Genomic DNA, 20365 nt, shown 5'->3' with positions numbered 1-20365 from the left:
GTTCCTTTTAGACATACACGAAGCAGTCCTCCGATGACACATGAAGCGTTTCTATCATATATTGCTTTCTTAATTTATCCAGATTCCAAGTGGTGGACTCACGGAAATCTGCCGAAAGCCCGTCTCTCCTGGATGCATTTCGTCTGTGTCAGATTGGCTCATTTCCATCGGTCTGCCCATGTATGCCAGCACCCTCTCCACCGCGGGCTTCAGCACACTGAGCCAGGTGCCTTCTCTGTCCCACACTTGCCTAAAGGAGGCCGGCATCACAGAGGAGAGACACATAAGAAAGCTCCTATCTGCAGCCAGACTCTTCAAACTGCCGCCAGGCCCCGAGGCCATGTAGCCAGGCCCAGAATGGGCTTCTCTGGACAAGAGCCACCCTTTCACTGTGCATATGATGCTGATGCAATTCCTCCATCTCTGGACGTGCAGACCAGATCCAGAAGAAAAGCCTGGCGTGCAGCCAAACAGCGTGAAACCTTGGCACAGGACTGAGGATCCTCTCCTCCAGAAAAGCCCCCTCAAGGAAATTAGTGCGGTTCTCTTTGACCTCCAAAGACAAGACAAGCACTTATTTTTATTTTCAGAAGACGAAAGAACCAAGATGCCAACTGGCTGCGAATGCTGTGTCTCCAGTGCTGGTAGAGGCTGGGAGGAGTGGGGGCAGCCTGTTCCATTTCTGATAGTACCCTTGCCCTTCTGTCTGTCATCTTGCAGGATGCCCGAGGGCCAGACGGGCTTAGCTAGGCCAAAGGAACAGACTTGAGAGTTATTGTACATTACTGACCACGCTCATTTGTTCAAAAGTTAGAACATCTGGCTGCACCAGGAAAAAAAAGTCCTGTTCTTCTTTAGATAAACAAGAGACATTTTCATAATTGCTTTCTAGCAATCAGCTTTTATTTGCCTTAATATAAGCTTTTAAGCAGTTATCTAACTAGTGTCCACAACCCTGTAACCATAGTAGTTCCACATCTTCAGCTTCAGCGGACATCTAACCTCTCTGGGATGTTTCCAGCAAAAGTGGGCTTTTCTAATCGTCTCATTTTAACATGGCTTATTTTGTAGAGGTATTCATCAGCCACACACTTCATGTTGGTTTTTGGTTTTTAAGCTAACTACAAATCTAGTACAAAACTATCTGAAATTCACAAAGATATCATGTATGTGTGCGTGCATGCGTGCGTGTGTGTGTCTGTATTCATAGTAACTGCTTTTTGTTTTAACCAGTTTAGTATCGTTACCATTACTGTGTGAGTCGTTGTGCTGCAGTATTGACTTGGAATCCTGACCATGTCCATCCCAAAATTCAGTCCTCAGTTAACGGATCATCTTTGCAAAAGGTCACTGTGAGGTTGCATATTTCAGGAACATGTTCTTAAAAAGGGAAATCATTTATAAGATGTTTTCTAAGACTTTTCAGTATTACAACTAATACCATTATCCTTCTTTTTTTATTTAGGTAATTCTTTTAATTTAAACAAAGGTTCAGTATGGAGCCAGACAAACCACATTAGCCATGTGTTAAGTATTTGCTACTTTAAATTGTTTTACAACTGATTTCAGCACATTCTATCCTCTTTTTTTTTTTTTTTTTTTTTTTTTTGAGATGGAGTTTCGCTCTTGTTGCCCAGGCTGGAATGCAGTGGCACAATCTTGGCTCCCTGCAACCTCAGTCTCCCAGGTTCAAGTGATTCTCCTGCCTCAGCCTCCCAAATAGCTGGGATTACAGGCACCCACAACCATGCCCAGCTAATTTTTGTATTATTAGTAGATACGGGGTTTCACCATGTTGGCCAGGCTGGTCTTGAACTCCTGACTTCAGGTGGTCCACTTGCCTCGGCCTCCCAAAGTGCTGGGATTACAGGTGGGAGCCACCACGCCTGGCCTCTAACCTCTTTTAGTCTAGTGTCTGGTTTCTAGCAAACAGTAAATTTTAACAAACTATTAAGGTTTCCATTGCTTACAAAATGATTTTCCTTTACATTCTTATCATGAACACTATTTTAAGCATCAAATGCAATCATCTAAAATATAAAGGGCAATCATTTATAATATAAACACCTTGACCACAAGCCCTTGATTGAAAGTTTTATAATATTTCATCTACTTATTAAAACAAATAATTTCCCTTGGGTTGGAGGGGAAGTGATTTCATAAATTAGCCATCTTTAGCATATTGCTTATGTCTGGATCCATGTTTCTGAGGGAAAAGACATTCTCAGGTGATGTATTTTTTTTCATGCATTAGTATGCATTTTTAAAAAAGAATGCATGTTTCTTTAATAATTTTCATCTTCTATAAGATGCCCTGTGAAGAAGTTGTGGAAATGTAGAATAAAAAGCTAAAGCTGCCAAATTTCTATTGAACTCTTAAAAACGGCTCATGTTTGTCCTCTCGGGTTGTGGCCTAGCCTATTTGCAATGTAAGAAGCTGCAGGGTTCTCGTATAGCTAAAGCGTTAATGCATTTCACGTGCTGTGGTGGAGGCGGGTGCTGCAGACAGGCTTTTCTTCCTGCTCCCAAAATACCTCGGCTGGACATTTGGACAGATCCTGTCATTGTTTAAGCTGAGCAAAAAAACACACAAAAGTCGTGTAAGAGACAACAAAGGAGAGGGAGAAATCTCATGTGAATTTCCAAGTTTTAATTCATTCTCAATGGAGGATTTTCATTTAAGTGAAAGTCACAGCAGAAGAGGGAACTTTCTGGAGTTTTTTGAGAATGCCAAACCATATTTTTATCACTCTTGTTTGGAAATCAATGCCTTTGCATAGAAAATCAAATTCAGGGACCACAAAGAATTTTCAGTGGGAATGTCTAGTCTGAGGGGTCTGAGGTTGTTTTTACTTTATTGTGTTGTTTAAATATTTTAAAAATATATTTAGCGTTTGGTCTTTTTTTTTTCTTTAAACATTTAATTTGGTCTGAGAAAAGCTGAATGTTTGGGTGTGACGTTTGACTGAGGTGGATTGAGGCTGCCTGTGGATGTTAGTGAACAGGTGGTAGGCTTCGGCAATATCCAGTTTTAATCAGTTGCATTTGGTACAGAATTTTGAGTAATGGTGAAAATTGTTGTCTTTGGAAAGCACAAAAAAAACGTGGAAAGGCAGTTCGGCTCAGGTAGCTACACATACCATTGTGTATGATTCTCACTTCAAAGCTGTCTGGAAGGAAATGCAGTCAGCTCCAACTAGTACTATTTACGTACCCAGATAACTAAGATATTGTTTCATGGCCTTGCCTTAGTTAGAGGCCCTTTTCTCTGTCCTGAACCCCCAGGTATGGGTGAAATTGGAAATTACTAATCTATTGGAAATCAGTTCCTGACATAGTAAAGTTTGCTTTCATAACTGCAGCAAAAGAGGTCAGCTCACCAAGTCACTGCTGCCATGTGTGTACTGTATTATTTTCAGAAAAAAATAGAATAGTCTGAGTCCAAGTTACCTTGATTTAAAATTGATAGAGAAAAGAAACTGTCGAGCAAGTTATATAACAACTAACAACATTGCACTTTCTGTATATGAAATCAATATTTAAATAACTTATTTTTCTCCATTGCTGTTCTTAAAAACATTGTAAGTAGCTGTAATATACCAGTACCAATATGTTCTTGCAATTGCTTCAGCCCAAGAAAGCTGTGTATTGTTTTAAAAATTGTAAAAATTATTGTGATGATTCATTTAGCATAAAGAGAGGTGGACAGAGGGTTTTCCTATGTATCAAAACTTGTCTATAATTATGTCATCTATGTACCTAGAAAAAAAGTAAATAAATTTCTTCAGTTGAATATGCCTTTTTTGTTGTTTCTTGGGTATTCTAAAGGTGAATGGAGTAGAAATGAAAGGGAATTTATAAAGTGGTCAAACGATGAAATATATTGGGAAAATTGTAGTTGTCTACAATTCTGCCATCACCAGAACTCACCCTCTGACATCCACCCAGATTCTCTTTGTCACTTTATTGCTTTATTTTCAAATATGCATGATCAAGTTATATAATGATAGCACCTTAGACCAGCAAGATATTTTTTGGAATTCATCTTGAGTCTAAGATCATCACTTTCAAATGAAGAATCTGAGTCCACATGGATGACTGACTTGCTCAGTATTATACACTTAAATGACAACACCACCCACATCTTCTGCTGAGAAAGAGAGGAAAAAACAAGTCTAGGTCTGGATAGTCTAGAAATTAATCAACTTGACAATAATGCATTTTTAACTTCAGTGTACCACAATTGATACAAAGGCACATTTTTAATAGAAGAGGGTGTTTGTAATAAAAAATTTTGAGAGGTAATGTATACATTTGAGAAACAATTTAAAAAATTACCCTCTTCTTCCCCCTAGCCATCTCATTCCTCACTACAGGCGACCTGCTATAACTAGTGTTGGTCCATCTTTTCAGAGAAACTCTTCTGTATTTATAAATATAATTGCATATGTATTTCTCCATACAGAAATGAGAGCAGATTTTTCATGCTATTCACCGTACTTTTAAATTAATACATCTTGGAGGTCCTCCCATGTCAACACTCTCCCACTCCCTTAAAGGCTGGATAGTATTCTATTATGCAGGTCATTTATTTAACCGGTACTCTATGAAAGTGCAACCATTTGCTGTTGTAGAAGAAAAAGCTATTGTGGATATCCCTATACCTATATCACTTAGCACGTAGAATTGCTGTATTAAAGTTATGTGTGTGTTTTAAATTTTGATAGAATAAGGTGGGTTTCATTAAAGGAAGCTTAATGTAGGTTTCACTTTTTTTTTTTTTTCTTCAGAGGGAATTTTGCTCTTGTTGCCTGGTCTGGAGTGCAGTGGCGTGATCTCAGCTCACTGCAACCTCCACCTCCCGGGTTCAAGCGATTCTTCTGCCTCAGCCTCCCGAGTGGCTGGGATTACAGGCGTGCACCACCACACCCAGCTAATTTTTTTTTTTTTTTTTTTTTTGTATTTTTAGTAGAGACGGGGGTTTCTCCACGTTGGTCAGGCTGGTCTCGAACTCCCGACCTCAGGTGATCCACCTGCCTTGGCCTCCCAAAGTGCTGGGATTACAAGCATGAGCTACCCCGCCTGGCCCAATTTTAAATCATCTTACTCACAACTCCTCTAACCCATTTTGTGAACGGGGATATTTCATGTCTTCTAGGAGTGAGTGTTCACCTGACTCTGCTGCATCATTTTAAAGAACTAACCATAAACCTAATCCTCCGCTAAATCCTAAGAGTCAATATTTCAAAGAAGATGCTCTTTTTCTTGTGATTCCTAGGAAACCCTTGCCAGAGTCTTGATGTTTCCTGTAACCTCTCTGCGTATGTAGGTATCTGTGATGTATTTGCTTATAAAGAACATTAATTTGATTAGGGAAAGAAGAAAAGAGAAGGGCGTTGGTTGTCATTGTTCAACCACACAATTCATTTTGGAACCCTTAGAATGCTGACTGTCTTTACTCTTAGCCACGAGGACCCTCTCAGAGCAAACTATGTACACTGCACTTCCCAGAACTTAGAGTGTGTGTGAGTGTGTCTGTGTCTGTGAGAGAGAGAAAGGGAGGAGGGAGAGAGGACGAGAAGATGAATGCTCATTCAGGTCTAGGTCTGGACCACTCATCAGAGAACCATGGGCACCATTATTTGGAAATATTACAATTCCCAATACAGTGCCCTCTCACATGACCTCAAAGAAGAATGCTCTGAAAAGGGTATTAAGCTGTCACCTTCTGCACACTGTAACAAAAACCCCAGAAGACCCTAACCAAACTGAGTTTGAATTCAATCTGGAAGGATCCCAGGGTACTTGTGTGAGAGCTACAGCAGTTAAGACTAATCTGGTTGGATTTTACCACCATCCGCATTCATCCTCAATGGCCTTTCCCCAAAACTTGGATAATGAATATGGTTGGAGCCATAAAAGAGACGTGTACAAAGGGTTGTGGGAACTAGAGGGAGGATGGATTCGGCTTGGGGAGAGAGAGGGCCAGAGGAGGTGGTTGTGTAGATAACAGTGTGCCACGTGCTAAGCATCAGACTTGATTAGGAAGTCTTGGAAATAACAAAAGTCTTGGAAATAACAAGGAAATAATTAATGAATATCCTCTGTGTCTCCAAACTCCTGATCCACCTCAGCCTGACTGAGTCTCTTCCCACTTCATAGAACAATGGAAATCATCCACTGGGCCTCGCTTGCAAACTCCCCGGCATCCTCTTCTCATCGTTCCTCGTGGCTCCTGCCGTGACCAAGGAGGTGTTTCTCCATTCACCTAACCCTACTTGAGCTCAGGATGCTGTCTTGGGACTCCCAGCCCCTCATTCACTCCCTCGCTTCTCTGTACCTTCCCCTGGAACATGCTTGCGGCAGGTGGTGCTGTGCTCTCCAGGCCAGCCCATAGTCCTCTATTTTGATATTTGCACTCTCCCTTGGGGAAGACTGCCCTCCCCACATCTCAAGTTGTTCCTGGCACCACTTTCCCGTCATGTGTCCCTATCCTTCTCCAAGCAGAGCACAACGCTTGCCGGGCTAGAACAGTGTTCACCGTTCTTTCCTTTGAAAAATTATCTCTCGAACTCACATTTGCCTTGTCTAGATAATCCAGTCTCTTGCTTTTCACAGCCAAATATCTTAAATGATATTTCTGTCCATTGTCTCTTCTTCCTTATCCTCCATATATTCCTCAGCCCACTGCTCCCTGGCTGTAACTAAGGCCATGAACGGAATCAACATGGCTAAATCCAGTGCGGCCTCCCCAGCTTCCACTTGCTTGTCTCCTCTGCAGCGTTGCATGGGGCTGCGCTTTGCTCCCACGTCCAATTCTCGATCATCCCTGCTCCGCTCTTGCCCTCTCCCATCTCAACAGCCACTGCCTCTCAGCACCCTTGGCAGCCTCTTTCTCTGGCCACCCTTTGAATGTTCAGGGGCCTCAGACATCCATCCCAGGGCCTCTTCTTGCCCTTGGTGATCTCCTCTTTGTGGTTGACTTTTCATCTCCAAGAGTTAGTTTAGAATAAAAGAAGCAATCCTGGAAATCTGTCACTTAAGAAGAAATGTAGCACTTCTGTCTCAGAGGATGCTGATTGCAGTGAGAACAACCCTCATGGTAAGATGCTGCCCCAGCTATTTGCTTGTTAGACTACCTGTGCATCCTCAAGCACCAGCTCAGTTTTGGTCATTGTTGCAGTGTCCCTGAGCTGGGTTTAGTATCTGGTCTCCAGAATAATTCCAAAGGAAAAAAATCAGAGGCTGTATTCTGCTGTGCAGGCAACATATGATTCTATAATTTCTGGTATTCGGGACCACCTTCTGGTCTTGGGGAGTCAGTTCTATAGTTTCTGTGGCACTGGAAGGCTGACACCCAAAATGTCCCCTAGACCTTTACTGGCCAGTCCAAGTATGCAACACAAATTGTCCTCCAATGGGTAGAAAGCAAGGAAAGAGTGGTGAGATCAGCTATTTACCGGGCAAATCACTATACTGAGTGCCTGAGGCAATTTATACACTTTATTCATTCAATAAACACTAAGTGGACATTTATTCTCATCCCTGTTTGACCAGTGTAGAGTCCATGAGCACAGGGACTTTGCTTTGCCTATTTTTTCAATCCCAGCACCCGGTACAGTGCCTGACACAGGAGGAGCTGAAAAAATAAATATTGAATAACAAGGTTCAAAGAAGCTAAGACTTTGTTTCAGGCTGACGTAGCCAGTAAGTAACACGACAGATATTTGAACACAAATCCACCTGACTCTAGAACCCACGTTTTTATAGGATGATAATTGTCTCCAGCAACAAGTCTCCCCTGAATCTCCTGAACTTTGCACATTCACTTCTCTCTCGTCACAAATAGATGTCTTAAACTTTATCAACATGTCCCAAATGAAATGTCTGGCCCCCCTGCAGACCTCTGCCCCACCCTTGTCAATTTCCCCTCTCAATAACGGCTTCCAGTTACTTCGTTCAGATTTAAACATCCTTTACTTCTTTTTTCTTTCACATTCTGCATTCAACCTGCCAGGAAATCCTGTGGTCTCTGCTTTCAAAGTCTGTCCAGAATCTGACTATTCCTCACCGTCTCCACTGCTACCATAGCAGCCCAAGCCACAGCCACCACCCTCTCCTCGATGCTCGCTGTGGTTTCCCGCTCTTCCTGCCCCCATCTCCGCCAGCCCTTGTGATCTAGCTCATACAGTAGCCTGGGTGACCTTGTTAAGGGCTGAACACTTGAATCTCCCCCAGATTCATATGTTGAAGCCCCAATCTCCAGTGTGATGGTATTTGGAGGTGGGGCCTTTAGGAGATTATTAGATTTGGATGAGGTTACACAGCTGGAGCCGCATGATGGGATTAATGCCCTTATGGGAAGAGGAAGAAGCCACCAGGCCTTGCTGTCTTTCTCTACCATGTGAAGGCACAGTGGGCAGGTGGCCAGCCATGAGCAAGCCAGAGAGAGGACCCTCACCGGACTTTCTTTTTTCTTCAGATGGAGTCTCGCTCTGTCGCCAGGCTGGAGTACAGTGGTGTGATCTCGGCTCACTGCGACCTCCACCTCCTGGGTTCAAGCAATTTTCCTGCCTCAGCCTCCGGAGTAGCTGGGACTACAGGCACATGCCACCACACCCAGCTAATTTTTGTATTTTTAGTAGAGATGGGGTTTCACTGTATTGGCCAGGCTGGTCTCGAACTCCTGACCTAGTGATCCACCCACCTCAGCCTCCCAAAGTGCTGGGGTTACAGGCGTTAGTCACAGTTCCCGGCCTCTTCACTGGACTTCCTTGGACTTTCTAGCCTCCAGAGTGGTGAGAAAATGTTTATTGTGTAAGTTATCCAGTCTGTGGCATTTTGTGAAGTGTGGCAGCCAGAGCAGGCTAAGACAGACCCTCTGAAAACATCAGGCAGATTGTGCCGCTCCTTTGCTCAAAACCTCCAATGGCCCCGTTTCTTTCAGAGTCAAGGGCAAATCCTTTGCAGTGGCCCAGCAGGTTCTGTGTAGCCATCTCTTGTGACCTCCTAGCCTTGCCAGGCATCGCTACTCTTCAGGCACTCTGATTCAGCCACGCAGGCTTTCTCCTTGATCCGCAAGTTTATCAGACCGTTCTCACCTCGAGCCTCTGCACGCTTCCCTCTGCCTGGAAGGCAGAAAGATCTTTCTTCAGAAAGATCATATGGTTTTCTCATGTCCGTCTCCTACAGGTCTTTGCTCCAAGGACACTTTTCAGAGTCCTGGCCTGATTCCGTCACCTGAACCTGCCCCCTCCCTCAGCCTTTCCCTGGGCGACCACTCTCCAGTCCCACATCTGTGCCGGTTTCCACCTGGCGTTCATTCTCACCTTCTAACACACTGTGTCATCTTCAGGTTTATTGCTTATTACCTTTCTCCCTTGTTACAATTTAAGATCTAGGAATGCACAGGTTTGCTCCCTGGTGAATCTGAACCCCCTGCACTTGACATGGTATTTGCTGAATGAATGACTATCCCTGAATGGGTAGCCCTTGGATCCTAAATGCGAAAGCTGAAGAGGCTCTATTTTAATCCTCTTCTTTCCTAGGTTAGGAGACGGAGACCCAGAGGGGTGACACGAGGGGCTGAGGTCCATAGGCAGAGGGCTAGTGACAGGGTTAATAGACAAAGAGGCAGCTCCTCTCTGCCCATCCAAGGCTTAACTTTGATCCACAGATTCTTACCTTAAACCTGCTGGAATGACCAGTTCTCAGGACTGGAAGTTGTGGAAATGAGGAGGGTGGTTTTATGCACGTGTACCTTGTCACCGAAATCAACACGGAGTTAACCCTACTTTTAATGTCGGGTCGCCTTCACATGTGCAGGTGGTAAATGTATCCAGCCTCACATTGTTCACTACCAGGAATAGAAACATCTAATTTCTTGTCGGTGGAAAATACAAAAATTCTTTCACACAGAAAAAGAAAAACATACAATTTTGGATTTCCTATGGATTTCCAAGTCAAAAAACAGTAGTAGCTTAGGAGGAAATCAGAGCCCAGAACCGGCTTCAGGTTTCGGCCTGCAGAGCAAGCCGCTGCTGCAGTGCGCGGCCGCCAGAGGGCACTGCTTCGCCAGGCTGGAGGCAGAGCTGGCCCTCCGGGAGGCGCGGGTGGGAGGCGCGGGAGTCTCCGGGAGGAGAGCGTCCACGCCGCGCGGCGCCGAGCAGCAGCCCGGAAACTGAGTGCGGCGGCGGCAGGACCGGCGGGACCGCCACGACTCACCAGGTGAGCAGTGAGACCTGCTGCTTTAATAGGGGTAACCAAAACCCCTATTAAAACTCCCAGGAGAGTCGTGATGGGTGGCCGATGGAACTCCTGGCTGCTTTCATGACCAGAGCTGGGTGGCCGCCTCGGTGTCCTGCACCTGCTGGGGTGCAGCGTCCGCGTGTCTGTGTGCGCAGGCGCCCTCTTGCCTACCGCAGGAGCAAGCTGGGGGAAGCCGGATTAGGTCACTCCAAGACCCTAAACTTTAGATGTCAAGCAATGTGAGGGAACACCAGGCGCATTTTTTGTCTGAACATTTATTTGCTCATGGCCCAGAAGAGGCCAGCAGTATAAGAGCAGCGGACACCACTCAGTCCCGATGTGTAGTGAATGTAAACACGCCTGAGAGCAGTTACCCTTCACAGGATGCCTGTGCGCTGAGCACCGAGATTCCCACTTTATAGCTGAGGGAACTGCAGCCACGGCGGTCGCAGGGAGGAGATGAGATTTGACCTTGGGTTATTTTATTCTGATGCCTTTTGGCTTAACAACTACTGAATAATTCCCTGGTTCTCAGCAGAAGCAGTGAGAGATGTATAATTTGAGATTTATTGCATAGAATTGGCTTAATTACGAGGTGTGACGAGGCAAGTCTGAAATCCATAGGGCAGGCTGATCATCAGGAAGGACAGGCTGGAACTCGTGGACACCAGCTGATGCTGCTGTCCATCATGACATTTATTCTTCATCAAGGATGCCCCAGCTTTGCTTCTAAGGCCTTCTGATGCATTGAATCAGGCCCATCTAGATTGTCTAGGACAGGGGTCCCCAGCCCCTGGGCCACAGACTGTTAGGATCTGATTGCCTGTCAGATCAATGGCATTGGATTCTCACAGGAATGCAAACCCCACTGTGAACTACACATGCGAGGGATCTAGGCTTCATACTCTGTATGAGAATCTAATTCCTGATGATCTGTCGCTGCCTCCCATCACCCCCAGGAGGGACCATCTAGTTGCAGGAGGACAAGCTCAGGGATCCCACTGATTCTGCATTATGGTGAGTATGTAATAATAATAGAAAGATGGACAATAAATGAAACATGCTTTAATCATCCTGAAACCATCCCCCCACACCCTACCCTATCTATGGAAAAATTGTCTTGCATGAAACTGGTGACCGGTGCCAAAACGGTTGGGGACTGCTGGCCTAGGATACTCTCCCTTACTTAAAGTCAACTGATTTGGGGCTTTGATCTCATCCAGCTTCATAGAAACACCTAAGTTTGTGTTTCATTGAATAACTGGGGAGAGTAGAACACCATTATACCTGGAAAGCTTTGCAAAGGAGGCTGCCTGGGACCTACTACAGACCAATTGAATCTGAACTTCAAGGAATGAAGTCTGGACATTCATGAGTTTTTGCAAGTTCCCCAGGTTATTCTGATGCATAGTAAGGGTTAAAAACTGTAGTATCTTCAGTGAAGGAGTTCCTGGGGCCTTGAAATTTACATTGAGCCACCAGCACTTGGTCCACTGTGCTGGGATCCCAGGAGAAAAGACAGCGCCCAGTCTGGAGGTGCTGTGCTCTGGAGTTATGCTTGCTCTGTGACCCTAGGCTGGTCCTTTCACTGTTCAGCCTCATTGTCATTATTTGTGCAAATAGCGGGTGCTGGGAAAAGACCTGCCTGCCCCACTGACCTTTCTCCAAAAGCCTCCCCTCTGCTGTCTGATCGCAGAATCTCTGCTTTGTTTGACCTTATTATTTTCAGTCCCAGGGCATGAATCGTAATTGGCTCAAACCAGTCCCAGCAGCATTGGCCCCTCCCTTCCGAGTCCCATTTGCCAGCTTCCCTTGCAGCCAGCAGTGGCCACAGGACCCAGTTGTATCCAATGAGGCACAGGTGAAGGGTGATATTTTCCTCAGTTATAGAAGACTCTCCTGATGCCTCCCAGGCAGCAGTGAAGATGAGGGTGGGGCAGCACCCATTGATGTGGGACCACATCAATGACACAAGCCCACCCACCAGGGAGGAAAATCAGAAACTAGACATAGCTTGGGTCCTCAATGCCACTTTGGAGCCAGGGCACCGTTTTCCTCCTGCAATTATAAAATATTTGCAAGAACCCCTGCCCTGATTGGCAGTAGTCAAGGCAGGGAAAGGGAGAGAAAGATTCTGTAACTGTCTCATTTCAGAGCTTTGGAATGTGTGGAGCTAACAGGGATTTTGGAGAGGAAAGATTCGGAACTCAATGATCTAGCTGAACATGGATTCCCCTGGCTCTAGGGCCTCCGCATAGAGAAAAACCTCTTATTTACCACAGGGTCCTTCAGTAAGTAACAATTCATCCCGAAAGGAGCATTCAAGGCCCTCCATGGTGCAGCCATGCCCCATCCCAACCAGATGTGCCCTGTCCCTTCAATGTCTCCTGAATATCGCATGGTGACTCCTATTTCATCCGTGCTTGAATTTTCTTCCCATCCTAGAGTCCTCCCCACATTCTTCTTTCTCTGCCTCTCTGAATTTTACCATCTGAAGTCAAGCGTCCTTCAACAAGACTCAAGTAACACCAGTCAACACCACCCCTTCCTGACAGCCCAGAACGCCCTTAGCTAAGGCATTGGGTTTCAGAATCATAGATGGTCCCAGAGGAGGGGGTCCCATCCAGCAGTTTAAACCTGCAAAGCATCTCATTTCTTCCTTTGCCTTTTCGTAAACCATCAATTCCTAACAAATCAATGTAAAACCACATTTGGAAGTGACACAGATTGGCTGAAATTCTGTTGGAGGACATTTTGCTATCTCTCATACCTACTCCTATTTAACTAAATATGTCATTAGTCTAAGGGTCCTCTCATAGAGGTAAGAGAATGCTGAGAGCTTCCACTTTGTCCCATCTCTGAAAATAACTAAACTCTTTGATCCGCCTGACCAACAATGTCCCCGGGGCGGGGGAGAGGGACCCCCAAAACTACACCAGGCTGACTGGGTATCCACCTAGACAGAGAACTGGCAGATCTTTTTCATTTGGCAGCTTCTTCAAGTCCTGCTTAGCCAGGCTGGTTAGAGTTCAGGCTCTAAACTTGGAAAGGGTTCAAGCTCCCCCCACAGTAGGAACTCTGGTCAGAACTCAGCGAAGCAGTGCAGGGGAAGTTAGGGACTTTACACTGGTCCTGGCCTCTTCCCTCCCTTCCATCATAGCCTGGATACATCTGTCTCATGCAGTTGCCTGGGATGGCAGACCTGGGAATGTTTCCCTTGGGAAGACAAGTCCTCTTTCTCTGAAGACTATGTAGGCACCAGAGCAGGCCCTGGACAGCTGAGGCAGCCGGGAGGCTGACCTGTCTCTCTTCTTGACAGGTGGAGCGATAGGGTTTGGGGTTTCCACACCAAGGTCATTAGGGCACATCAGAAGATGGGACCTCACTGTCCCTTTGTCCTCTGGAATGGCTCTTCTGAGATTCATTTCACCCACTTCCCCATTGGCTAATTCCAGTCCTCTTCTAGCTCTATAGCAGGATGAGCTGCAGACAAAACTTCTCAGGCACTGGATTAAAGAAGGAAGAGGTTGTTTTTTTTTTTTTTAATTTGGCTAGGAGCATTGGCAGACTTGCATCTCAAGAGCTGAGCTCTCCGAAGACAGAGTTCCTGGCCCTTTTAAGGGCTTGCAACTCTAAGGGGTTCCACATGAAAGGGTCGTGATAGATTGAGAGCACAGGTGGTTAGAGTTGGGGGTTAATCTTTTAACCTCAGGCCTGGTCATCAATGGCACCAGCTGGTCTTGCCACTGACTTCCTGTTGTTTTTCAACTTTTACTTCCTCCTCCTCTTCAGAGACAGGAGACAGTAAGAGAATTGGCTTCTCTCCTCATTCCCCTCTTTGAGAACCTCACTCACTAGTGTGAGTTCTCACTCTCATCTTCACTACTCAGGTCTTCCTGCCAGTCCAGTTCCATTGATTCCTAGAGTTACATACTCTCCTGTTTTCCAACGGGGATCAAGTAGTTCTAATGGGTTATAGCACACATCAGTCTGGTCACTTCCTGGGCTGCATACCTTGTACTGGGTGGCATTATACACACAAGTTTCTTTTAAACAAAAAGACTGTTTCAACTTTTTGCCCTATCTCAGTCTGAGGAGGGTCAGTTGAAGTCCTTACTGTATAAGTCCAAAATTTAAGAAAAATGAGTCCCACAATGAGCTTCCTCATGCTTCAGCCATGCGTGGACCAGTCAGCTTCTGGGTGTGACTGGAGCACGGCTTGTCTTCTTCAGACACTCTGCAAGGGTTGTCCAGGCTTGGTCTTGCCTCCCAGGTTTCAGGCACTGCAGGTTTTACACGGCTGTGGTGGATTCAGGCTGGGATTCCCTCTACCTTCACAGTGGTGGGAGTGGTCAGGATGACAGTCTGGGGTCCTTTCCACCATGGGCACAAAGAGGCTACATTCCAGTCCTTTATCCACACTCGATCACCTGGGGAGAAAGAGTGAACTAGGGAGAATAAGCTAACAGTGCATCTCTCATTTACCCAGGTTGAGATTGTTTGTGTAATTTTTCCTAAAGTCTGTGGCTGTCACTGTAACTCAATTTCACCTAACTCTCGGGGAGTGCCTGGAAGTCCCCATAATATAGGAGGGGGTCTATGATACAATATTTCATAAGGGGAATATCCTGTTCGTTTAGAAGGGGTACATCTAATTTTAAATAATACCATAGGGAGAGCCTGTATCCATTTTAATCCTGTTTCCTGACATATTTTCCCTAAACTATTTTTGATAGTCCAATTCATGCGCTCCACCTTTCCGGAACTCTGAGGCCAGTAGGCAGCATGCAGTTTCCATGTGATCCCCAATACCTTTGCCGTCTTCTGTACCAAGTCACCCACAAACGCAGGCCCATTATCTGAGCCGATTTGTAAGGGCAGTCCAAATCTAGGAATAAGATCTCAAAGAAGCACATGGGTTACTTTACGAGCTTTCTCAGTTCATGTTGGATAAGCTTCCACCCACCCAGAGCAGGTACACACAAGAACTAATAAATACTTGTTACCTCCACACTTTGGCATCTCTGTTAAGTCCACCTGGAGATCTTCAAAGGGGGCTGCTCCATAAGCTTGTATGCCGGGCGGAAGTGCTGGACCTTGCCTCGCATTATGCTGTCGGCAGGTAACACACCACAGGTAACACCAAAACACTGTTTTGGCAAGGGCTGACAAATGCGAGATGTAGAAATACCAGCCCTAACGACTTTTCAAGTGACTCCTGACATAGATGGGTGGTTTGATGCACAGCCAGTACAACTGCGGCTCCTAGCAGCTGTAGCACAGCTACTCTCCCATCTGGTAACCAAATCCATCCTTCCTCCATCACTTGTCCCCCCTCTGCCTGGAGAAAGTCCTTTTCTTCTTTAGAATAAGCAGGTACAAGATCAGGTGCTTGAGGGAGCAGGGGGGCTGTGACTGATGCCCGGAAGGGGGCAGATGCTGCTTTTCGAGCCTCTGAGTCAGCGTGGGAATTCCCCAAACCCACCAAGGTGGACGCTCACTGATGTCCTCTGCAATGCATAACTGCCACCTTGTGGGGTTTCCATACTGCTTCTAATAATTGCAAGATTTCTTGTTGATATTTTATGTCCTTTCCTCCAGAGTTCAATAGGCCCTTTTCTTTATATAATGCTCCATGCACTTGAAGGGTTAAAAAGGCATACCAAGAATCAGTGTAAATGTTTACAGTCTTACCTTCACTGAGTTCTAAGGCCCGAATTAAAGCAATGAGTTCAGCTTTCTGGGCTGAAGTGCCCTGGGGCAATGATCTGGCTTCACCAACAGTGTCCAGGGTTACCACTGCATACCCTGCACATCTCTTTCCTTGTGGGTTGATGAAGCTGCTCCCATCCATGTATAGTTCCCAGTCTACTGACGCCCAAGGCTGGTCCCAGGTGTCAGGTCTGCTAGAGTATACTGAGTCCAACACTGCTATACAGTCATACTCGACAGGGCTCTCTGATACTGGGAGCAAGGTGGCAGAGTTCAGGGTGTTACAAACTTCAATGGTTATACAGGAATTTTCACAGAGCAAACTTTGGTACTTGGTGAGTCTAGCATTCATTAGCCAATGATGTCCTTTAGTATTCATTAAAGTCAGCACAGCATGGGGGCCTTTATCTTCAGGTTTTGCCCAAGAGTCAGCTTATCTGCTTCTTGTACTAGCAGGGCAGTTGCTGCCAAGGCCCTCCATCATGGGGGCCATCCTTTGGAAACCCCATCTAGTTGTTCAGAGAGGTAGGCCACCGGCCTTGGCCAGGGCCCCACAGTTTGGGTTAAAACTCCAACTGCCATCCTTTCTCTCTCTGACACATACAATGTAAAAGGCTTTGTCAGATCGGGTAGCCCCAGGGCTGGGACTGACAGAAGTTTTTCCTTTAACTCACGAAAGGCTGGCTGTTGTTGGGATCCCCATTCAAAAGGTTCCCAGTCCCCCACCCACCTTTGTGACCCCATACAAAGGCTTGGCTAATACTGTAAAGTTTGGGATCCACAGTCTGCAAACCCCACAGCTCCTAAGAATTCTCTCACCTGCCTTCTGCTCTTAGGCTCTGGTAGATTGCAAATGACCTGCTGTCTTTCTGATCCCAGGTTGCACTACCTCTGTCGGATAGTAAATCCCAAGTAGTGTACCTGCCGTCAGCAGATCTGAGCTTTTTTCTGGACACCTTATACCTACAGTCCTCCAGGTGCTGAAGTAAGGCATCCGTTCCCTTGGCGCACCCGACTGCCTTGGGGTGTCCCAGCAGAAGGTCATCAACGTACTGGAGCAACATGCAGCCTAGGTCTCTGGTGGGAAACTTCTGGAGGTCTCAAGCCAATGCCTCCCTGAAGATGGTGGGGGGAGTTCTTGAATCCTTGGGGAAGCCAGGTCCAAGTGTACTGAGTATGACACCTGACTCAGGATCTTCCCACTGAAAGGCGAACAGCTTCTAGCTCTCAGGGGCTAATCTGATGCTAAAGAAAGCGTCTTTCAGGTCCAAGCAGGTGAACCAGCTGTCCTCAGCTGGCAGCAACCCCAACAATGTGTACGGGTTAGGTACTGTTGGATGTGAAGTCACGGTAGCTTGGTCAACCAAGCACAAATCCTGTACCGGCCTGTAGTCCTTGGTCCCTGGCTTGGGAACAGGCAGGAGGGGAGTGTTCCATGGAGACTGACAAGGAACTATAATTCCAAAGGTTCTTAGGTGCTTGAGATGGACCTGGATACCTTCAAGAGCTTCTCTGGGGACCGGGTACTATTTTTGCCTAACTGGCTGGGCCCCAGGCTTAACTTCTATAAGTACAGGGGTTTAGTTGACTGCCAACCCTGGAGGGTTGTCTTCCGCCCACACTCTTGGCCACTGCTTGGCCAGAGCTGGTCTTATCTCTTAGCCTGGCTCAGCTAAGAAAAGTCTCCATTCCTCCTCTTGGGGGACCATAAGGGTCGTAATGACTCATGTCCCAGGTAACTTTAGCAGCAAAAGAGCTGTGCTCTGTAAAAGAGATAGTGGTTCTCAGCTTCCTAAGCAAGTCCCTTCCCAACAAGGGCAAGTGACAGTCAGGCATGTACAAAAACTGATGAATCACTTTATGTCCTCCTACAGTACAAATCTGGGGCAAGCAGAAAGCTTGCTTTGCTGAAACCCCCGTGGCTCCGATTATGTCAATAGTCTTTTTGGATAAGGGGGTGACTAGGGTGGTTACTACCGAATGTTCAGCACCGGTATCTACAAGAAAATCATGTCTTTACTCCCAACTGTCATCCAGACCATAGGCTCTTTGGGGGCACTTGATCCCGGTCCCCCTCAGTCCAATAACCCTTTTGCCCAGTTGAGCAGGGCCCCTTCCTCCTTGTCTGGGGCCTCCTGCTCTGAGTCACCTTGTTTTCCTTTTAGCTGAGGGCATTTGTTCTTCCAATGTCCTATTTCTTTACAATAAGCACACTGGTTATGCTGCAAACTCTGATAGCCAGGCTGAGTTTCTTTCCCAGGGCCCCCCTTCCCTTACCTCTTTGGGGGGACCCCTCTGATTACTGCAGCTAACAGGTCAGCGTTTCGCCAGGCCTGATGTCCATTCTTTTTGTGGTTTTCCTTACGGCTTACTGCATCCCTGTTTACAAACACCTGGTTAGCTATTTCTAATAACTGTGATGTATTCATCCCTGCAAAGCCAGCCTGTTTCTGCAGTTTTCTTCTAATGTCTCCTGCGCTTTGACTAACTAAAGCCATGTTGATCATGTGCTGATTTTCAGGGCTTTCGGGATCAACGGGAGTTTACATACGATAGGCCTCACACAGTCTCTTGTAGAATTGTGCTGGACTTTCTTCTTTTCCCTGAATGATCTCAGAGACCTTGTTAACATTTTTGGCCTTCTGGGACCTTGTTAACATTTTTGGCCTTCTGGGCTCCCCTCTTTAATCCTTTCAAGAGAGCTTCCCTGTATCAATTCAGGCTTTCCATATCCTCTCTTTCATTCGGGTCCCACTGGGGGTCTGTTCCTGGTAACTGGGTCCTCACATACTCTTGGGGGTTTGGTAATCAGCCAGTGCATGTTCCTCTAGCCACTTAGTTGCTGCTTGGAGCACTCTCCGCCTTTCATCTGTGTTAAAGAGGAACATGAACAACTGATGGCAATCAGCCCAGGTGGGGTTGTGGGTCTGAATAATAGTTTGGAGAAAATCAATTAGAGCTTGTGGCTTTTTAGTATAGGACAGGGTATTGTTTTTCCAGTTGAGACGGTCAGCAGAGGTGAAGGGCTGGTACACAAAAACATGCCTCTCCACCATGTGACCACCCTCGTCTATCCCAGTATACTGCTGCTCTCTCAGGGGCATTTGTATCCCAGTTTTGGGTTGTAAACGAGCTGCCAAGGGAGAGGTTTCTCCCGAGGCTTCACCTCCTCTCTTGTCTACTCTGGGTGACCTAGGGATATGTTTGTCTTGCACAGGCGCAAGCACTGTGGGCTCAAGAGTGGGCAGCCTCTCTCCCCAGTAAGGGGAGGGCACCACTGGGATCACTGGTGCCATCTCCTGCAATGGATCTTCTGATGTTGGGTCGACAGAACTTCAGGAGTTGATTTCCCTTGGTGAGTGGAGCGGGATCCTTCCTTGGCTATCTGTCCCTTTGCTACTAGCACTGCTGCTGTCTGCCCTCTTAGCCACTGTGGGGGGTCTGGCACCAGCTGTAACCAAGTGTCTATGTATGGGAACTGGTCTGAGTGTCCTGACTTACCAGTTACCTTGTGTCATACCTTAGAAACAAGAGACCTGTCCAGGCTTCCTTCTGATGGCCAACCCACTTCTAATGTCAGCCAATCTATTTCACACAAAGTTCTAAGTTTTCCTGGTGTCATAGTAACCCCATAGTCTCCACTAAATCCCTTCTTAAAAGTTTTCAACATAGTTCCTAGCAGAGTGGGCTTACTTTGTGCCTGACACATGTTTCCTTGAGACAAAACACCATGCTCACACCACACGCACACCACAGAACAAAGAACGGGTAAAAAGGGCACACACACACTTTTTCAGTTTACACCAAGCCAGGATTAAAACCAAAATCAGAGTATCCAGAAATCCAAGCCAGGTCAAAACCAAAACCAAAGTATCAAGCAATTCAAGTCGAGTCAAAACCCAAAGTGCCATTACAGGCACGCCATGGGTGATCAAGCCACGCTTCCACTCAAATGGAGTGGGCAAGTTCCAAAGACCAGTCTTACCAAGTTTCAGATGTCCAGACTTAAAGTTCCAGTTCCATCCCGGTGTTCAGCCACTGCTTTGATCCTCCGTGGGGGCCTGCTGTGCACTGCTCTGACGAGGCGTTCCACCTGGGCAATTGCCTACCCGGGAGGGCTCTCAGGATCCATGTCACTCAAGCTGGCTGCAGTCCCCTGCAGGGATGTTCCACAGGGCAGGCCTAAGCAGCCTAAGGGGCTGTCTGTTAATCACTTTGCTTCCCGGTCAGGGAACCCCACAGACAAAACTCCTCAGATACCAGATTAAAGAAGGAAGAGGTTTTTTTTTATTCGACGGGGAGCATTGGCAGACTCTCGTCTCAAGGGCCGAGCTCTCCAAAGGCAGAGTTCCTGGCCCTTTTAAGGGCTTGCAACTCTAAGGGGTTCCACGTGAAAGGGTCATGA

The 20365-nt window shown here is 46.4% G+C and overlaps 1 protein-coding gene and 1 long non-coding RNA gene across 7 annotated transcripts in view; one reads left to right on the top strand and one right to left on the bottom strand.

Moving 5' to 3' along the window:
- Positions 1 to 3793, top strand: part of SASH1 (SAM and SH3 domain containing 1) — a 287896-nt gene extending 284103 nt beyond the window's left edge. For all 3 annotated transcript variants that reach the window (XM_050787296.1, XM_050787295.1, XM_050787297.1), the window contains one exon: positions 83 to 3793. In XM_050787296.1, coding sequence (XP_050643253.1) covers positions 83 to 346 — 264 coding nt within the window. In that variant the 3' untranslated portion in view covers positions 347 to 3793. The remainder of the gene's footprint in view (positions 1 to 82) is intronic.
- Positions 1 to 20365, bottom strand: part of LOC126952565 (uncharacterized) — a 55196-nt gene that overhangs the window by 2039 nt on the left and 32792 nt on the right. Inside the window, exons 5-6 of one of the 4 annotated variants that reach the window (XR_007724952.1) lie at positions 19946 to 20151; positions 10352 to 18339 (exon numbers count right to left, since the gene is read on the bottom strand). This is a non-coding gene — a long non-coding RNA (uncharacterized LOC126952565). Of the gene's footprint in view, positions 1 to 10351; positions 20152 to 20365 lie in introns of those variants that run through there. The other 3 variants (XR_007724953.1, XR_007724951.1, XR_007724954.1) reach the window with 3 other exon arrangements.

Source organism: Macaca thibetana, chromosome 4 (genome assembly GCF_024542745.1).
Source record: "Macaca thibetana thibetana isolate TM-01 chromosome 4, ASM2454274v1, whole genome shotgun sequence".
NCBI lineage: Eukaryota > Metazoa > Chordata > Mammalia > Primates > Cercopithecidae > Macaca > Macaca thibetana.
Note: the sequence above shows the minus strand (reverse complement) of the source record. Positions and strands in the feature narration are given on the sequence as shown.